Source organism: Myotis yumanensis, unplaced genomic scaffold (assembly GCF_028538775.1).
Source record: "Myotis yumanensis isolate MYYU_CA2020_CCGP unplaced genomic scaffold, mMyoYum1.0.hap1 SCAF_16, whole genome shotgun sequence".
In the NCBI taxonomy this organism is placed as follows: domain Eukaryota; kingdom Metazoa; phylum Chordata; class Mammalia; order Chiroptera; family Vespertilionidae; genus Myotis; species Myotis yumanensis.
The window spans coordinates 30,366,943-30,388,128 of NW_027223767.1; the positions used below are offsets into that span (position 1 = coordinate 30,366,943).

The window sequence follows — 21,186 nt, forward strand, 5'->3', positions numbered from 1 at the left end:
TACGTCCTCGAGATAGCCTTTAAAGGAGAATGTACTTGCCAGTATTTTCATACATCTCAAATTCTAGGATTTTACGGGAAAAGGATGTGATAGGGTACCCTATGTCAAGAAACTTTACCCAATTCCAATCAGAGGCAATAATGAACATCAGGACAGCAACAGATGACACCAGAGGATGAGGTGTAGCGTGGAGTATCAGAGTTCAACATTCGTTTATGTGACTAATGGGCAAGGCTTCTGGAACTGTCGTAGGCCAAGTTGGTTAATTGCCATATCAACCAGTTACTCCTATGCCCCATTTCTCAAATATCACTGGCTTGTATGTGCTCCATTGCATGCTTTTGTAAAAATTGGTAGATTTATGAAAGCATTGTGTGCATGTGTATAAAATTAATGTGGTTTCAAGTATATAAGTATTACAGAAAGAAATAATTCCCCTGTTCAAAATTATTGTTTCTAATATTTGGTAACATTTTTAAAGTTATCTCTGGGATAAAAAATACTTTGCTCTAAAAATGATATTTTTTCTTATTCTTTTATCGGTTTTTAGAAAGGTTGAGGTAAGTTTGTTCAGCCATTTTTAAATTATTCAAGCATGTAAGAAGGTTTTTTTCAGCTGTTAAGAAAATTGTTTTCAGCTCTTTTATGTGATCATACAAACTAGGCAATGGAACATGCTATCCAGCAGGTAATAAAATATGGAAAGGCATTGACATTTTTTCACCATGGTTTTTCTCAGCACAAATTAAGTCAAATATTACATTGCTGTATGGTTTTAAAATACACATTTTTAACACCTGCACAGTATTTTTTAATATTTCATTAAGTATGTTTTTTTCCATGAGATTCTAACATGAGTTTAAAATTATAATTATTTTTGATAGTATCTAATTAAAGTGAAGATTTAATATTCCATACAGGATATAAAAGGGAGGGAAAGTAACATTTTATTATGTGTCTGTAAAGGAACTCAAGTTTAGATTCCTTCTCTCTGGGTCTTAGTTTTTTCTCCTTTATGATGCAAATGATGCTTAGGTCCAATTCAGCTCTAACATTCTAGGAGTCTATTTCTTTTTTGATTTTTTAAATTGAATTTATTGGGTGACATTGGTTAATAAAATTATATAGGTTTCAGTGGTACAATTCTATAATACATCACCTGCATCTTGTATTATGTGTTCACCACCCCAAGTCAAGTCTCCTATTGCCATTTATCCCCTTACTCTCTCCTACCTCCCCCCCAGTTTCCTTTCCCTCTGGTAATTGTCATGCCATTCTAGGAGTCTTTGTATGCTGCTCCAGGGCCTTGCAGGATAGTTATCTTTCTGGCAGTAGCAGTAGTAGAACAATAGCTGCTGGAGGCTTTGCCAGAAAAACTCAACTTTTAGACTTTTAGCATGAAAAGTAAAGCTGCAACATCTTAGCCACAGTCTAACCTTTATATTATTACAACTGAAACTAAAATGAGGAGATAGATATAAGAAAGACAATCGTGGCAAAGACATGCTATTCCCTTTCTGCTTCCCACAGCATAGCTAAAGTTGATGGATGCTGCTTATATCCTTAAAAACAAAATCCTATCTTGTTTTGTCCCTTAGCTTTCTCTTCAGATTTCTTTATTGAGCTTAATATTGTTTTATTTTGTAGTAATGGCCGCTTTGGAAAGTGCGTGAATGTGTGTATGTGTACATGTGTGTATGTGTGCATTTGCACGTTCTATTCACACTGATAGTACAATTAATGTTGATATCAATTTTGGTGTTAACTTTGGGTCATAATTAGTGTTGACACTTTGTGTCAGACTAATGGCATTTATGGGCACCATCAGAATAAATGTTAATATTATCATGTTTTTAGTATCTGTTATAGTAACATTAAACCAAGGTCCTCCCAGGAGAAAAAATACATATATGGATAGATAGATAATGTCTTTCTATATCGCTGGTGTTACTCAGTAAGAAAATGACATCTCAGGGCAGAATCCTAATCACTGTTTGGAGCATCAGAAATAATGATCACCTCTGATCGGAGGTTGTGAATAATTCATTCGGTTTGATTTTCACGTCCTGTCCAGTGATACTTTTCAAACCAAATGTGTTTCTACAGGAAAATAATGGTCCCACTTCTTATGGAAATACTGTGGCACAAATCATTTTGCCCACATAAAAACAGTTAAATAAGACTGTTGTCTTCTGCTTTCTCCTCCCTGTTCCCTCCTCCCTCACTTGGCTCGTGTTTATTCCAGAATCAGACGGTGGCCAAAGAAATATTTTTTTCCTTAGAAATTGTAAAAGGAAAACAAATATTTATTTCGGTTTTTCCTTAGCTTATTCACAGTAACCCTTTTGGTCTGTATCCCTTTTTTGCTTTAAGCTAATTAGTTTAGGTTGATAACCCTAACCTTAAGAAACTTGCTTATTGCTGAGAACATTCTATTATAAAAAATCATCTGAAATAAAGTATTTTCCCAATGATTTATGGCTATATTAATGAAAGCATAATTGGCAGTAGTGGCTAGAACCACTTGGCTAGTCAGTGCCTCAGCGAGGCAGCAGTCAGGGAAAGAAGTTGCTGACACCGCCAGGACCAAGAGCCTGAGTCTGAAGCTCATTCTGCACCATGCGCTCACTCTCCCTTACAGCCTCTTGTGGCTACATGTTGCCCTTTTGTTGCTTCCTTAGCCCTTAGTCCTGAAGTGGCCTTTTCACTAGGTTTCACCTGCATAAAAATGTGCAAGGGAGAGAGAAGCCACAACAAGGGGATTCAGTGATGGAATATCTTTTTGGTTATTATTTTTCGGTTAATATACAAGGCAATTTGGGCTTAGGTAAAATCAGTGAGTCATATTCCTAATCACATTGTCACACTTCGTGTATGCTTTTATAGTGATTGCACAATTTCCAGTATCAGATCTCCATTATGTATATACTAGGGGCCCAGTGCATGAATTCGTGCACCTTGAAAGGAACTGTGTCATGAGGCTGTGGTGGGCATAGGGGTGGGTCTCGGCCCATCCTTCACACCTGGCCCGGCCCCTCCTGCCACGACCCTCAGCCCCCTGTCTGCTGGCAGCCCCGCTCCCGCTGCTCCCACGCACTGACGGCGCAGGCCCTGCTTGCACCTGCTAACGGCATGGAGTGATTGGGGCCAGAGCCAGCAGCAGGTGCAAGCGGGGCTGTCACCGGCAGCAGGTGCCAGTGGCAGCTGCAGCCCCAATCACCCCTCAGGAGCAGGGGAGGTGGAGAAGCCCTGAGGGGCAATCGGGGCCTGCAGCCACTACTTGCACCCGCTGACGGTGCCAAGCGATCGGGGCCAGCAGTGGGTGCAAATGCCAGGTGGGACTGCGACATGCGTGAGCAAAGAATTTTCAGTAACCACCAGAAACTCATCCCAATGACAGCGACCGGCACCCTGCCTTGGTCTGGTGCCCCCACTCACCTGCTCCACCACCCTGCTGGGGCCAATGCCTGCCATGTTCCGACCTCTGCTGCCTGCTGCCGATGTCCGCCATGTTCCACACATGCCCCATGGTGGTCAGCACACATCATAGTGTGACTGGTTGGTTGTTCGCTTGTTCCGCCGATTGGTCTATTTGCATATTAGCCTTTTATTACAGACCCCTCTATATAAAGTAATTTGAGAAACTTAGTGTCCTAATTAAATGGGGGGTGGGGGGATATGACTGTCTTTTGAAGTAATGACCCCTTCCGCTGAGACAAAGCTATTCTTAGATGGAATATTTTGAACCATTTCTCCTGAATATTGTGACCCTTTTTCTCTCTACATCTAACAAGGGAAGGAGGAAGCATTTTCAACCTAGTTTTCATCATTAGACGGGAAGTATTTTGCATTCAGAAACCATTTGAGTATCAAATTCCGTTTTGTCAAGTGATTAGTTAGTTGAGTTTGGTAGAGAATAATTTAAAAACACAAATTTGGAAACGGCTGTGGTGCTTCTGCACTTGAGGAGAGCAGTTGTTGCTTTCAAATCGAAGCCCTCTTTCAGTGACTGCGCATCACAACGTGGATCATTGTGTTCCTGTCTGTGCAGCTGTTACAGGCCTGCAGCTGTGGGCACCATGTGTTCCTCCCTGGTCTGCTGGAAGAAATAGGGGAATGGGTGGATGGATACCTTGCCTGCCTATCAGTGCATACGTCCCTTTATGTACATATGTTTGTAAAGCTCTTTAGCCCCCTTCAAGATGAAAGGCTCTGTATAAATAGAAGCTTTCGATTTTAGTGCATGTTTGTAATACATGTGGTACAGTCCTAAATATGTATTTAGCTGATAGGCACTGTTCTTGTCTGGTGTACAAATATTGACTTTAAAGCATAAATATGTATTTAACCATCAGACCAGAAAAACACTGAAGCAGTTACTTCTCAGGTAGAGATATTAATATTGTATAAACCTATATATACACATATGTTTACATTCTACCACATCACGGTAGAACATTTCCTTTTTTAAAAAGTGAATGATAGTCCCAGCAAACCAAGACAATTCCTGATATTTTTCTCCCGTTGAGGCGAGTCTTGGTTTTTAATTTTCATGTTTATATCTGTCATTATAAAATATGATCTGTGTTGTAGTATGGCTAAAATTTAGAGTCAGTTCTTATAAAATACGAAACTCCATTAGTTTGGTGAGATTTTTTTCCCCTTAAAATTTTTTTTAAATGATGGAAATGTTTAAATGTATACTAGAGATAATAATATAAATTCCCATGTACCTGTCACCCAGTGGAGGTACTTGGTATCCTTTTTCAACTACTTTTTTGTTTTATAAAATGTTTAAGTTATCACTGCAATGCAAACATATTAAAGAAAATTTGGATAATGGGAAAAAACACACACAATCCCATCATCCTAAAATAACTATCATCTCATTTTGCTATGTCCTTTATTTCTGTTTCCCACCCCCCCCCCCAAAAAAAAAAGTTAGTGTTGTAATATTTACTGTGCATTTACTATGTGCCAGGTACTGTTCTGAGGTTTACCGTGTGTTTAATCCTCACAAACTTACAGAGTAGGTTATTATTCCCCCGTTTTACTGATAAGGAAACTGAGATGCTTAGAAGGTAGTAACTTGCCTAAGGTTATGTGGAAAGAACAGTGACTGACTCTCTATTCTGGCAGAGTCGGATTCTATTAGATTTATGGTCTCCAAATCCGGCTTCTGAGACTGTGCCCTTTACCATCACACTATTTTGTTATGGTAGTATACATACAATTTTGTTATACTGCTTCCTCACATTTAGTATTACATCATGGGTATTTTTAAATGCTATTTATAGTCTTCATAGTCATTATTTTATAAGGCAGTCCAGATCAATAGCTATGACCCCACTAGCCAATTTCCCTTCAAAAAAGTTTTCACGATGACATTTATTATTTTAACTTTTTGTCTTAAAATATTTTAATTTGTAAAAAAAGTTGCAAAGATAGTACAGAGAATGCCCATATACCCTTCAGCCAGCATCTCCTGATGTTTACATCTTATATAACCATGGTATAATTATAAAAACTAAGAAAGTAACATTGGTACAATACTATTAAATAAACTACAAGCCTTGTTTTGGATTTCACCGGGTTTTTCTAGTAATGTCCTTTTTCTGTTCCAGGATCCAGTCCAGGAAACCATATTTTGCATTTAGGTTTCAATGACATGTATTTGTGTTATAGTTGATATTTATCTTTCCATAGTGTTTCAGCTAATTCATAACAGCTATAAGGAATGGTTAATTTTTCTGTGCCTTAGTTTTCTCATGGCAATAACAGCTGCTTTTGAGTTAATAATAGCTATTATTTGAGGATTTTTATAAGACAGTCTCTGTGCTAATCTAATGTGGTGTTCCTTGCAACAATCCCTCCAGAAAGATACTGTTATCCCCATTTTAAAATTGGAAAAATTCAGACTAGACCAAGTTAAGTGACTGGTCCAAGGTTTTACAGCTAGTATAAAGCTGAGATTTGAACCAACACAGGCTGACACACCCAACTTAAACTTTAAACTACCATCATATTGGTCAACATTTAGTATAGTATAGCATGTAATAGATGTTCAGTTAATAGTAGCTACTAGTATTCTTGATATTTAAAAAAATAAATAGTTGATTAATGTTTAGAACTGTTGTTCTGTGATCCCTAGAGATATGGACAATGTTCTAAGCCCTTGGTGTTGACTGTTTTCCAAGTATCATTTTAAAAATGAAATGACTTTGGAATGAACAAATATTTATTACTCCCATATTATGTGTAGAGACCCTGCTACGCACTGGAGGATATGATATAATGGTTCAAACTGGCAAGCTCAAAGCAGTCCTAGGCAGTATATGATTAATTATCAAATAAATTCTCTACATGAAGGTCTTAGTAGGAGATCAGAGAAGAAAGGGGTCACTTTAGGCTAGGGGAAGCTTTACTAAGGAAATGGAATTTGAATGAACCTTTTTGAATGGGTAGATTTAGATAGGTTGAGAGGAGAGAAAGGAACAAAACTTTGTATGATGCTAATTCTAATAGTTTGTACATCAAACCTATAGGTATTATTAATTTTGTATATGGGGACACTGAGGCACAATGAAGTAATTTTCACAAGTCACACAGTTAATAAGTGATAAGGCCTATGTGTGAATGCCAGTTTGTTTGACTTCAAAGCCAATGCTACAATTATACAACCTTGTCATTTGATTAGCAATAATATCTAAATTTTAATGTAAAATGAGCAATAGATGCTTTCTTAGATGTTTATCTCTTCCATTAAGGAATCTCACTATGCTAAGACTGGGCTAGAACTCTCCATTCTGTAAGGGTACAATTTTAGGGGAGAGGGGGACAGTCGATGAGGAATTAACTTTGGAAAGAGCATTGATAAAGAGTAGTGTGTTCTTGGTGCTGCTGGGTTGACACCTAATTAGAAGTCAATATTGCAAGCATAATGACCTGGCCAGTTGCTGAACTGACTGCCTGAGTGACACAGAGTCCCCAGGTAATAACAAAAGATAAGAGTATTATTTGCCTGCCCAGTGCCACCTAGACACAATGTTTGCATTAGCATGCAAATGCTGAAGTAAATTCTTCAGGGCTTACATCTAAGCTGCTTCTGGCCTAGGTGGCTAAGGTTACTATATCACAAAATTTGGTGTAAAATGGGGTCTTTCTAACTACAAATGCATTTAGAGGAAATAGCTTTTCCTTCCTGAGTAACAAAAGAGATGTTGGGTTAGAGGGCCACGTGAGAAGGCAGGTAAAATATTTCTCCCCACACAGGCATTCTATTAACCAGCTTCTTAAAACCATGACCAAAATTACCCTGATATTTGGAGTTTCTCTGTACTATTTTTTTGGATTATCTGTTTCTCCTTCCTTTCTGTCCTTAATGAGCAGATAGACTAATATCTGATCTCAGAAGGTGATTGGATTTTTTTCTGTGTGTTATATCCATTTTTTGATTTGTATTTTGCCAATGGTATAATACTGTAAATAGCTTATATTCATCTGTAGTGCTTCATATATATATTTCTTAGTGCCGAGAATCACAAATAGCTGTGTGGGAAGCTTCAACCAGCCTGATTACGGTAGATGTGCAATTGGATTGAGGATTGTGTACTCAGAGCTTATGATCACTGGCCCGGTTGAGTCTGGGTGATGCATGTGGCTTTCCAGGGATGCTGCTATTTACATCTGTTAATGGTCCTTCTTGATGGCCCGCTCCCCAATGAGGTGAAATGCAGCAGCCTGGGGATGAGGGACCATGGCTGCAGATGTGGCTGGGCTCCATTAGGCACGACCAGGAATGCTCATCTGGTGGGCTTTTTGTTTGGGGGCGAGTACTGGGGGTGGGAAGGGAAAGAAGATAGAAAGAAATGGGAGGGGGGATGGAAAACATTTATCCAGGTATAGGGAAACAGACAGGCAGACATGAAAAACTGCAGCTGTAACTGGAATGTGAGTGAACAGAAAAGAAACGGAACTAGCGAATAAACAAGTAGTAGGATTGACTAGTTCTCATATAGAGGGAGATTAAAGGAGGAGAGGGCTGTGAGGATTTGGGAAGAGACATGTCACCCCTGCCTTTTAAGTCAATATCATTTATTTGTGTGGCTGGTCAGATGCTGCTGAACAGAGAGAGCAGAGATTTACATAGATCATAGTACAGCAAGAGATTAGTTCCTTGTATCCTTTGGTTTTCTGGTTCTGGGAGAAAGTGACAAGAGGTGCTCACAAGAATGCGATGCTGAGCTATATTAAATTCTTGCAGAAATGGAACATACCTGAAGCAAGCCAGTGAAGAATGTTGCTGTTATTCCTATCAAATGCCAGAGGACAGTAAAAAGATGCAGAATCACAAAAGTTATGCAGTCCATGAGAGGTGATCCTTTTCCTGTCCTTCCATATGTTGGAGATTTCTAGGAAAGAATCTCCAAAAAAAAAAGAAGAAGAAAGAAAAATGAACTAGTGTCTTAGTAGATAGCGTAGTAAGTTCAGGAGTTCTGGATTTAATTCCCAGCGCCATGGCATTCTTCCACAGGGATTCTGAGTACATTTTGGCTTTGGTTTCTTTTTTGTTTTGTTTTTTACTTCTTTGAGCAGGCCCAAAGATGGAATTGAGATAACTGAAGTACATAGGAAACCAGCTGTTTTCAACATGATCTAAAGAAATATGCTAGAATATGTGTTCTAGTTTGCCACAGGGAGCTTGGCTCTTTAGCAGTGTGTATGCATATCTACATGGTGGCCGTGTCCGATACTTTCAAGGGACCCGCAAAGAAAATCTGCATGTAAGAAGCTCGTATTTATTTGTTTGTTTTTTGCTTTTGCAGATTGGCATGGTGGCTTGGAAAATGACCCTTAAAAGTCCTGAGTATCCAGAAGGCCGAGATATCATTGTTATTGGCAATGACATCACATACCGAATTGGGTCCTTTGGGCCCCAGGAGGATTTGCTGTTTCTCAGAGCTTCTGAGCTTGCCAGGGCAGAGGGTATCCCACGCATCTATGTAGCAGCCAACAGCGGAGCAAGAATTGGATTGGCGGAAGAAATTCGTCACATGTTTCATGTGGCCTGGGTAGATCCTGAGGATCCTTACAAGGTACAAACTAAGGAAAAATAATACTTCAAGACACTATATGGTTATGCATATGTGTGTGTACGTGTGTAGAGAGGTGGGGGAGAGGCAGAGGTTTAAATTTGAAAGCCAGTATTGATGGTGAACCATGTTGGAAACAAATTGTCTCTCAATACGTTCACCTGGTTTTTCCTCCATCTCTGAAGATGTATTGCTGATTTTTTGGTTGAACACTATGTGAAATAGTAGGTATGTATTTAGCATGTGACATGCTAAACAAAAAATGTCTGTCTTTAAACTAGTCCACTGTGGCTTCTGGGACTTATGGTCAGTCATCAGCAACATCCCTTATATCCTCAGGTTCTTCTCTGATTGTTCTCCAGTCCGTGTTCTACTTGAAACCTGCCTGTCCTTTAAATACACTGCTTCCCTTGTAGCCCTCTTAGGAACTGAGTGATTTCTCTGTTTTTGTATTCTCAAGCCTGGAAGGGGAACAGCATCTTCCTAGTGCCTCATTGCTATTTACAGACCCTTTTCCCTCCTTTCTCTCTGAAAACCTCTGTCTTTGTCATCAAACTGTGCCATATTGCCGCTGCTCATTATTATAGTGTTCCCCAACCTTAGTCACTCCCTCTCAACCTTTGCCTCTTTTAGTTGCTGGGACATCCTAGCCTCTCATTCGCATAATCTCGATTTCAAGCTTCCCTTTCTTTGCCACTCCTCCATCCTATCTTTGCAGCTCACTTTCTTTAGTACCCAAGTCCAACAATCCTTTGAACCCACCAGGACCTACAACTATTAATCCTACTACCTTTCATCTGTTACTCACTTCTTCCTTACATTCTCATTTTATTTCTATCCAGCTTAAATTCTAAGGTCAATCATAGGTTAATTATTATAATCACATTATAGGTACCACCTTTCCTACACCCTCAGTTTTTTTGCTTCTGTCTTCATTCTGCTTACCCTGTGCCTTTACAACCCTTGTTTAAATCCAGCTCTCTCCACCTATTCCCATACCTGAACCCACTTAGCTGAACATTGATAGAGAAAAATACAAAGTGCTATTGACTGGTCTTTACATTCAAGTTTACCAACCTTTTCAATGATAGTCTTGCATCTTCTTCTCTCTCCTCAAACCTCTAACACCTTCTTCTCCCATCCTCACTCTTAGCTGATGACCTTGCTGTCCAATTTACTGAAAAAAGGAGCAGTTTGAAGACAGCTGTGCCCTTACTCTCCATTGTCTCTCTGAACTTTGGGAGAATGGTCCCTGCTCCTATCTAAGGCCAATGCCTCCTCTTGTTCACTTGATCCTTTCTCTTCTTGCCAACTTAAAGATGTAGGTCAACACTTCTCCTCCCAACCCCTTCTCCGCCCACCGCACCCCCCACCCCTCATTTTCCCCCCTCTCTACTGGGTCTACCCCTTTAGCATACAAATACTTACCTTGAACCCGCTAGGCACACTCATGCCTCAGCACTTTTGCACTTGTGGTTCCTTCTGCTTAAAATGTTTCCCCTCCCTCCCCCAATATCCTCATGTCTCATTTCTTCCGTTCTTCAGGTCTTTGCTCAACTGACACTTTCAATGAAGCCTACTTTGGTGATTTTCTGTTTTATTTTTTTCTTAAACATCATTCCCATTAACAGTCTATGTTTTACTTATTTAGGTTGTATGTGTTCTCTCTTACTAGAAGATAATTTCCATAAGGCCAGAAATTTTTATCTGTTTTGTTCGTTCCCGTTTTTCCAGTGCCTATCCTGCACATAATAGGCACTCAGTAAATATATGCTGACTGACATATTAATGACACTCCGTGCTACAAAGTGTTCTCATCATAAGTCATGCAAAATCAATGGCAGATTCATGTCTCTTCCATATTATGCTCACTGTGTCTGCCTAAATGTAGCTTCTAATTCATTGAGTTAAATGGTGGGCATAATTTCTCAGAGTATTTAAAATGTTTTTCTCTGTTTACTTTTTTTTTGGCTGAGTGACTAATTCACTTAAACACTCTATCATATAACTCTACTTTATATGTGAGTATATATTTGTATGTATAAAAGTAAATCAATTATGAAATGTTAGTATAATTTTTAAAATGTAAATTGGCATTAGGAGTTGTTTATTTAAAAAAGAAAAAGGCTTGAGTTCAGTGGTTACTGATTATTAGCACTGCATAGACTTCTGATTTTAATATTGAATATCCAATATTGTGATTCTTTCAATTATCCCATACCCATTTATATTTTTATGATATTATGGATTTGAGAAAGTGAAACATAGTAATTCACATAATTCTTTAATTTTGTGTTTATGTCTTTAATAGAGGTGTCACTAGAGATCAGAAAGTGACCTTTTAACCCTAGTGAAAATGAAATAAATGTAATACACTTGGCATTGTAGCTATAAGACATCTTGTTTCAAGGACAGACAGTCAGTGACTGGAGAAATAGGCACTTCCATCTTTCAAAGGAGAACTGTCTATGCTAGTAATCTATTAGACAGTAACTCTAAGAAGTGATGTGGCAATTTAAAGCTAGCTTTGGAACAAGCTGCATTATGCATGCTTTGCTGTGTCTTCTGGTTATGTGACAATGGCAGATAATGAGTTAACTATTTGTGCTTCACAGGGATACAAATATTTATATCTGACCCCTCAAGATTATAAGAGAGTCAGTGCTCTCAACTCTGTCCATTGTGAACATGTGGAGGATGAAGGAGAATCCAGGTAGGTATATATGTATCAGAATAATTTGGCCCTGGATTAAAGGAAGGAGAACATGATTATTTTTTCCTTACTGTCCTACTATTCATGACCTTGAAGAGCAATGAAGATTGCTTGTTACATATTTAGAGGTTTTAGGTTTGTATTTGAGGTCTACCACTTATTAGCTGAAAAACCTTAATTATATTTATAATATTTATTCATTTTATAAAAGTCAGAACATGTAAACAATTATGAATAAAAAATAAAATCAGCTACAATCCTACCTAGAGACACAATATTTTTAAATTTATTTTTTAATTACAGTTTACATTCAAAATTATTTTTTATTAATTTTAGGCATACAGCATAGTAGTTAAAAAATCATATATCTTACAAAGTGGTCTCCCACTGATATTTTAAGTACCCACCTTGTATTGTACATAGTTATTACAATATTATTATTTTTTTTATGAACATTTAATCACCTTTATTTATTTATTTTTTATTTGTTTGTTTTTGTTAATCCTCACCCGAGGATATTTTTCCATTGATTTTTAGAGAGAATGGAAGAGAGAGGAAAAGACAGAGAGAAACACTGATGTGAGAGAAACACATCGATTGGTTGCCTCTTGCAGGAGCCCTAACTAGGGCCCAGGCCAGGAGGAGCCTGCAACCAAGGTACATGCTCTTGACTAGAATCGAACCCAGGACTCTTTGGTCCACAGGCTGATGCTCTATCCACTGAGCCAAACCAGCCAGGGCTATTACAATATTATTGACTATGTTCCTTATGCTGTACTTTTTTTACATCCTCATGACTGTTTTGTGACTACCAGTTTGTAGTTCTTAATCCCTACACCTTTTTCACCCAGCTCTCCAACCCCTCTCTCCTCTGGCAATCATCAGTCTACTCTCTATCAATGAATGAGTCTGTTTCTATTTTGTTTGTTTTTTTATTTTGCCGAGAGACACAATTATTAAAGTGCAGTATTTTCTTGCTGTCTTTTCTATATATGTATTTTTCCCCTAATAATTGGGCTATAATAGGAAAACTTTTGTTAATTTGTTCTTTTCACTAAAAATTATTTTGGGAAAATTTTTGTATATTAAAAAAATATTTGAGAATATGATATTTTATGGTTTCATAGTATTTCATTGTAATGAATATAACATAAATGAACATTCAGACTATTCCAAACTTTAACTGTTAATCTCCCTGGGCTGAGCATTCTGTTATATAAACTTTTAGGAATATCTCTATTTCCTTTGGGTTAATTTCTGAAAGTGAATTACTGGTTTAAAAATATATCCATTTTAAATATTTTTTGATGATTTCAGATTGCACTCCTACCAGTAGGTTATAATACTATTTGTTTCTCCTCTTTAATTTTTCTCCACCCTTGCCAACATCAATTATTGTTAATTAATAAAATGGCATATAAACAATTTGTCATTTTAACTGGTATTTTTTTTATTACCAATGAAGTTGGTTAAAGCAAGTTGTTTTTCTTTTCTGAGCTTTAGTTTCCTCATCTGTAAGGTGAAGGCCAAGTAAACTAATATATGTAAAGCCCTTAGCACAGCACTGAGCACATACTAAGCCAGGGGTCCTCAAACTACGGCCCGCGGGCCACATGCAAATACAAATATTGTATTTGTTCCCGTTTTGTTTTTTTACTTCAAAATAAGATATGTGCAGTGTGCATAGGAATTTGTTCATAGTTTTTTTTTAAACTATAGTCCGGCCCTCCAATGGTCTGAGGGACAGTGAACTGGCCCCCTGTTTAAAAAGTTTGAGGACCCCTGTACTAAACAGTTAAAAACCCTGACTGTTGCTGTTACTGTCTTTAATAGTGGAGATGGTGTTACCTATCTCACTGGATTGTTGTGAGGATCAAAAATGATATATATGAATGTGTTTTGTTAATTGTATTGCACTATGTAAAGATTTTTATAGCACTAGAGGTCTGGTGCATGAATTCATGCACGGGTGGGGTCCCTCTGGGTGGCCTGCAGGGATCGGGCCAAAACCCGCAGTACAATGCCGCCTGCAGCTCCTACCTGCCACTCCCGCTCATCCTGGCCCCACTGTGCCTGCCACGGGCTTGTGCCCAATCAGTCCCGATCAGGAGAGGCTCGCGCTGCCACAGCAGTGCTTGCCAGCCATGAGCCCTGTGTCTGGCACCCTCCCAAGGGGAGTGGCCTGTGGGATTGGGCTGAAACTGGCTCTCCGACATCCCCCAAGGGGTCCCAGGTTGCAAGAGGGTGCAGGCCAGGCTGAGGGACTCCACCAGTGCACAATCAGGCCAGGGAGGGACTGCGGGAGTGCTCCCAGGGTGTGTCTAGCCCATCTCGCTCAGTCCCGATTGGCCAGACCCCAGCAGCAAGCTAACCTACTGGTTGGAGCATCTGCCCCCTGGTGGTCAGTGCACATTATAGTGACTGGTCGACCAGCTGACTGTCCCCTGGTTATCAGTGCACGTCATAGCAAGCGGTTGAGCAGCCTTAGCATATAATTAGCATATTATGCTTTGATTGGTTGTTCGGTTCTGCCATTTGGTCTATTTGCATATTACACTTTTATTATATAAGACTAGAGGTCCGGTGCACAAAATTCATGCACTGGGGAGAGAGGGCGGTCCCTTAGCCCACCTATGCCCTCTCACAGTCCGGGCCCCTCTGGATGTCCAACTGCCATGGGGAGTGGGCCTAAGTCAGCAGTCAATCATCCCCCGAGCAGTCTGGGACCCCTCACTCCTTACTGCCTGCCTGCTCACTGCTCCTTACCGCTCGGCTTGCTGCTCCTTAGCACTGCTGCAGAGGTCGAGATTCTCCTGCCACCGCTGCTGTGCTGCCAGCCATGAGCCTGGCTTCTGGCTGAGCGTCACTCCCTCTGTGGGAGCGCACTGACCACCAGGGGGCAGCTCCTGCATTGAGCATCTGCCCCCTGGTGGTCAGTGCGCATCATAGCGATTGGTCGTTCTGGTCGTTCTGCCATAACAGTCCCTTAGGCTTTTATTATATAGATTAAAATTTGGTACTACTTTAAAGAATGGTAGCCTCAATGATAGAAAACTCAGATCATAGAGCAGAATGTGGGAAATTTTCACTCTTTTTCATGTAATACAATGGAAGAAGAGTGCACTTAACAGATCATGAACACCTGTGAAGTAATGTGCAGTCCTTAGGAGGGAAAAGATCTGCTTTGCAAGGAAGGCTGACTGGGTCCTTGAGTGTTTGTGACTGTATGGCTTGTGAGCCTTATAAAAAGAACACATAATCTCCCTCTTCCCTCTGCCAAATTAATGTGGCTCATTAACTCCTTAAAGAAGATAAGCTTTACCTGTAATGTAACTCTAGAAGCTAGAGTCTAGATACAGAGCCAAAGTAAGAATTGGAGAATTTTTGGGAGAAGCTAAAAATAGAAAGGCAAGGGAAACTGGAAAGCAGAGATGCAAAGTCACAAACCAATAGCAAAGGCAAAGAAAAGGAATTGATGGAGGGCTCGAAGTAAAGAAGGGAGCAGAGAAATATGGGGGCAAAAAAAAAAGTAGTTTAAGAGCCACTATGGGATACTTATTTATTATTTCAATTTATAAAACTATGCCCAGTGCCAAGCCTTCTGGGTACACATGGAACAATAAATAATATATGCCCATCTCTACTTCTAACTTTGTATTTTTCCTTTCTTTTATTAGTTGCATTCCCCATCTCCCATTTCCCATTATCAGTTATCACTCCTAATCCCCTGCCAAGAAGACAGATGAGTGGTTCCCTCTGGATCCACAGGATGCTTTCTGGACAAGTTGGCCAGCATTTCACTTCTACACACATTCCACCTGCCCCTCCAGAGGCCTGTAGCCAGGAACCTTTGTGCATACACTTGATATTTACAGAGGAGTAGGGATAGGAGTGCATTGTCTTGACTTTCCCCTTCATCCCTGTCTTAGAAAGAGAGAGAATTTTTGACTTTAGAAATTGGACTTATCATTCTCACTACACCTCTGGATTTTCTTGTTCCTATGTAACATTTATCAAAAATTGATGATTTAATGGCTATTGCTTATTGTAGAAATGTGCATTGATTCTGCCTTTAAGAAATCTTTTCTAGAAATTTGTTCTAAAATCTGAGTGCCATCTATGTGGCAAACCCTCCCCTTGTTGCTTTAATTTAACTCGTGTCAACTCTTAGAGGTAGATACTATTATCCCATTCCCCATTTTATAGAAATTACTGTTATCACCAAAGTCACATTGATGTGTGTGTCAGAGCAGGGATTTAAATCTATCTACTTAGTAATACTTTAAGCAATAAAACAATTAAAAAAAATAAATCTATCTACTTAATTCTAGATGTTGCTCTTTATTTTATACCATACTAGAGGCCTGGTGCACAAAATTCATGCACAGGTGTGGTCCCTAGGCCTGGCCGGCAATCGAAGCGTGAGCAGCTGGTGTGGAAAGGCAGGTCCCAGCTGACCTCTGGGCCCTGGGACCCCTGGGTCCCTGTGCGCCCCCCTCCCCCTGAGTCATCAGCCTCTGCCCAGCTCCCTCAGTGACTGGGAGCTGGGCGGTGGCCCCATTTCCCGCCGCTGCCGCTCGTCACCATCTGCAGGGCAATCGGTGGGGTGATCGGGCCCCACTTGCACCCACCTTGGCCTGGAGCCGCCTGCTCACCTGGTCCACTATCTTGCCACGGTCCCACTCTTGTTGGGGCCCGTTGGGGCTGGCAGCACCTCCACTGCTGCCCGCTGCCAAGGCCCCATTGCTGATTCCTGCTGTGTTCCACGCCACCCCCTGGTGGTCAGCGCACGTCATAGCAAGCAATTGAACTCCTGATCGAAGGGACAATTTGCATATTAGGCTTTTATTGTATAGGATTGCATCTAGACAAAAGAGGAACCAAGCTACGAAGGAAAGATATATGAATAAAGATTATAGGTTATATATAAGCTTCCAAAATGCTTTCTGTATGCTTTTAGTAGCCTGTTAATGGTGATTATTCTTTTAAAAGATTGTTGCTATTGTGTTAAACCGTCATAATTTGGCATGTCTGTATCCAATAGGTACAAGATAACTGATATTATTGGGAAGGAAGAGGGACTTGGAGCAGAGAACCTTCGAGGTTCTGGAATGATTGCTGGAGAAACCTCATTGGCCTATGATGAGATCATCACCATTAGCCTGGTAAATCTTGCCTGAATGTGAAATTTTTGAAGAGCTGACTGTGTAGCTGGGATTTCTTTTTGCCCCATCCCTGCTGTTCAGTCCAAAATGAGAGCATTTCTTCAAGTTTTTATATCTACAATTTGATTTTAATTGTACATAATCATGGGAAGATAGGATAGTGTAAACAATTGAATTTCTCAGATAGACCTGATATCTACTTTTAGCCTTTAGTTTAATTTATTTCTCTAAATATTCTATCAGAGTTTTAACAGCTTAAATTTCTTCTCCTCTTACTACTTTCTTTGTTCATACCTCTAATATCAATGCCAAGCATTTGTGAAATGGGCAAAAATATGAGACATAAAGGGGCTAATATTTGAATCATTGTATGAGTTCTGTATCTTCTTTTCCTTGACCAGGAAATTTCTATTTTTAATATTGTTATTAACACATTAAGCGCCCAGTTTGTTTTGTCTTCCAGACAGAAAGTATAGTGTCAGTCACCCATGACTGACTGGGTGCTTGACGTGTTAAGCAAACTTTATAAAAGCAGTATTTTTTTTTTTCCTGTTAATGTGAGTTTTACATATCTGTGCCTTAGTTTTTACAACTTAGGAGGGGATATAAATATGTGACTTGTAGATTTTTTTTTTTTTTAAGGTTACATGCCGGGCCATTGGAATTGGGGCTTACCTTGTCCGGCTGGGACAGAGAACCATCCAGGTTGAAAATTCTCACTTAATTCTGACAGGAGCTGGGGCCCTCAACAAAGTAAGTTTCTAGAGGTTGGGAGAAGTACGTGAAGCTGTCTGAAGGTTACTGCAAATTCTTGATTCAGGATCCTGATTGGGAGGATGCCATGCAAGCCTGCCTTCCTCAGTCTGTCTTTTCACCTTTCCTTCCATCTTCCCTAACCATTGCCTTGCTTGCCTGTTCATTCATTCATTCAACAAATATTTTGAGTATCTACTATGTGCTGAGCACTGTTTCAAGCCCTGTGGATATGTTAATGAACAAACGGTATAAAACTGCTCCAAAGAGTTTACATTCTAGTGTTTTTCTAGAAAGAGAATTAATTGAATGCTTCAATCTGCCCTCCCTCCCTTTTTCTCATCTATGAGTAAGGGAAATGATATCTATGTCCAGACATAGAGCTGTTCTCTGAAACTTCCTCTGAATGTGTTGAGGATATCAAGTTTTAATGTGTTGAGAAATCTGTGAATGTACCTCTCAAAAAGGGCATGTAACATGGTTCCTTGTACATAGACGAAGTACTTGGACAATATTGAATGGAAAGATGGGTGGATGGATGGAAAGATTGCTGGGAAAGAGTGTAACATAGAGGCTTATCTTCCCTTCAAAAGAAAAGTTTGTGCCTTTTCAGTTTAAGCTCATTAGGGCTTTTCCCAAGGGGGATATAAAAAGGTATGGTGAGGTCACTTCTTGTAAGAGTGAAAACTACTACCTAAGAATACCTGAATATACAAAGGACAATGTAATTTGACTTCTTTGCAGGCATAGGAAAATTATTTTCTCTCCAGAGCCTAGGAATATGTAATAGTCTGGGACTGGCTGGCTGACCTTATACAACGCATATAACCTCTCAGCTCCTCAACTTCTTTATCTATCAAAGGAGGATAATTTACATTTTTAAATAATACTGTGGAGATCAAATGAGAAAACATAAGTACCTAGTACTTGGCATAAAGTGCTGGCCCTCATTACAATTTCAGTTCCCTTTTCCTCTCTCTTACGTAGTTTGGTGATTGAGCTTGCGGAGTTACACACATGCTAAATTGTATTGGATAGTGTATTTACCAGACATGCACTAACTTTTTATCAAGCCTTGACCTTCAGGTAGAAGAGTAGGAATTAAGTGTCCTATCCTATCACTCCCATTTAGAAAATGTTGATAGTTCCATTGGTCCAGTTAGCTTTTGTTGATGTCAGAAATGAGGAGAATGGTTTGATGTGATCAGCTTGTTCTCTGCATTCATGTGTCCTTCTCTGGGCTTGCCTTTCTCTCCACGGAAAGGCAAAGATTGTGAACTGCCAATAGTGAAGGAAATAATTCCAGTGGGAGAAACTGCTAAATGTTCTACATTTTTAAGTTGCTCTTTTGCATATTTTCTTAGGATACAATACTGACGAATGTTGAAGGGAGTTGTTGATTCCATTATTTGTGAGAATAGAATTTAAAGAAGACACCTGTATTTCCATAATGTTTCCGTGCCTCAACAAAGAGCTAATTTCTGAAATGTATCTTAATTTCAGTGAGTTTGTTATTTTCTCCCTGATACTATGTTTACACAAAGAATATTACAAAAAGCAAAAGTTTTGTTGGGGTGTTGTTGCTCGTTTTTTGTTTTTATGGCTAAAAACTGGCATGAGTGCCTTTAAGAAAGCTTTAAGGATTTTTGTCTTCAAATCTGGTTAAATTGTTCCAAACAAATTCATTATATTTACCATCTTCTTAGCCTACGGGGCTGCTTGTTAAAGGAGAAGTCCAGTTGCAGGAGAAAAGACAAGTGAAGCTGCAGCTGTAGCTCAACAACAGTGCTCATTTCCAGGAGGACATGATCATTTGTGGCTGAAGGGAATGATCAGTTATAGAGGTTGCCTAATCCTGCTCCTTCCGCGTCTCTGTTTTCATGTCAGTGGCCTCTTAAGTATAGGGTCATGTTGCTGGAGGACACACGATTTCATGCAGATTCATTAAAAATGTCCTATCTGCCCCTTTGCCCAGTGATGGTGAACCTTTTGAGCTCGGCATGTCAGCATTTTGAAAAACCCTAACTTAACTCTGGTGCCGTGTCACATATAGAAATTTTTTGATATTTGCAACCATAGTAAAACAAAGATTTATATTTTTGATATTTATTTTATATATTTATTTTATTTTATATATTGATATTTATTTTATATATTTATTTTATATATTTATATAATGCCATTTAACAAAGAAAAATCAACCAAAAAAATGAGTTTGCATGTCACCTCTGACACGCGTGTCATAGGCTCGCCATCACTGCCTTTGCCTGTCAGGCATGAGAAAGGAAACTGTACGGAGCTACATGCTCAGATTGCTTCCTCTGTCTTTGTGTGCACTGGTGACTTTCCACATCTCTGTTTGCCTTTCTTTCTGTAAGAATCTCTCTCACAGACTCTGGGTGTGCAGGTCACTTAAGTACATGTCTCTTCCCGTGTGAGTGCTGGTCTCTCTGTCTCTTTGTGTCTATCTTGCTTCTAGATCCCTCTTTCTCTGTGTGTGCCTCCCTGAGTATCCATGTGTGAGGACGTCTTTGTGTGCGTCTGAAGCACTGTAGAGCCAGCCTCCTTAAGCCTTAACTATTTTGCTCGTAGTATGTATGTGACTGTGTGAAGTGGAAATATACGTGGTATATGCAAGCTTTAAGACGGAAAACATTTGACCCCCACCTTTTTGAGTCTTCATCCTTTATGTTAAACATTGGGGTGAAGAAAAAGAAGGGAGAGGGTGCGCAGAGGTTGTAGGGAAAAAATCTGTGTGTGCAAGTGCCGATCCCGTTGACCCCTTTGAAAATTGAAATAATGATAATGCGCGTCTCCTGACTGCATCAAAGTATCAGCACATCAAAAGCCAGGAGGCATGAAATGCAAATGATAAAGTGAAAGCAGATGGATTGTGCATGATCGCCTGATGCCCAATGAATTTTAAAAGGTGCCGGTTTGCAAATGGGTGGGGGGTGCAGATGAGGGGTGGGGGGACTGAAATAAACACGTTATCCCTGCAATTTTTTTGTTCTTGATGCTCACCCCTGACAATATTTTTTCACACTTGAGTGAACACCCACTCCATCTCTCTCTTTCCCTTTTCCCCTCTCTCTTTCTCTCTCTCCCCACCCTCACCAACTCCCCCTGCCCCATCCCCCGCCCCTTACACATCTCAGGTCATGTCGCTGCAGCTCCGGTGGAAATAATAAGATATAAACCACGAGGTTGTTATTTGCATAGAAATAGCATGGAGCCCCAGGCAGCAAGGGAGAAGGACACAGGGATCATTTGTCTAAAATTTTAATGAAAACTTTTGCTGAGGCAGATATTTTTTTAAAACTTTCTTTCTCCCTGCTTTTCTCCCCATCCCCACCCCCCTCAAACCCCATCTCTGATTTGACTTAACATGTTCAATCTGAAGAGAAAGGGTGAAAGGATTGACAGTCCACATAGCATATTCCCGTAACGCAGCAACATGTCA

The 21,186-nt window shown here is 39.7% G+C and overlaps 1 protein-coding gene across 2 annotated transcripts in view; it reads left to right on the top strand.

Annotated features, from left to right (window-relative positions):
* The window catches only part of ACACA (acetyl-CoA carboxylase alpha), a 259,649-nt gene that overhangs the window by 182,792 nt on the left and 55,671 nt on the right, over window positions 1-21,186 (top strand). For both annotated transcript variants that reach the window (XM_070393704.1, XM_070393705.1), the window contains 4 exons: window positions 8,826-9,095; window positions 11,708-11,805; window positions 16,850-16,970; window positions 17,613-17,723. In XM_070393704.1, the coding sequence (XP_070249805.1) occupies window positions 8,826-9,095; window positions 11,708-11,805; window positions 16,850-16,970; window positions 17,613-17,723 (600 nt within the window). The remainder of the gene's footprint in view (window positions 1-8,825; window positions 9,096-11,707; window positions 11,806-16,849; window positions 16,971-17,612; window positions 17,724-21,186) is intronic.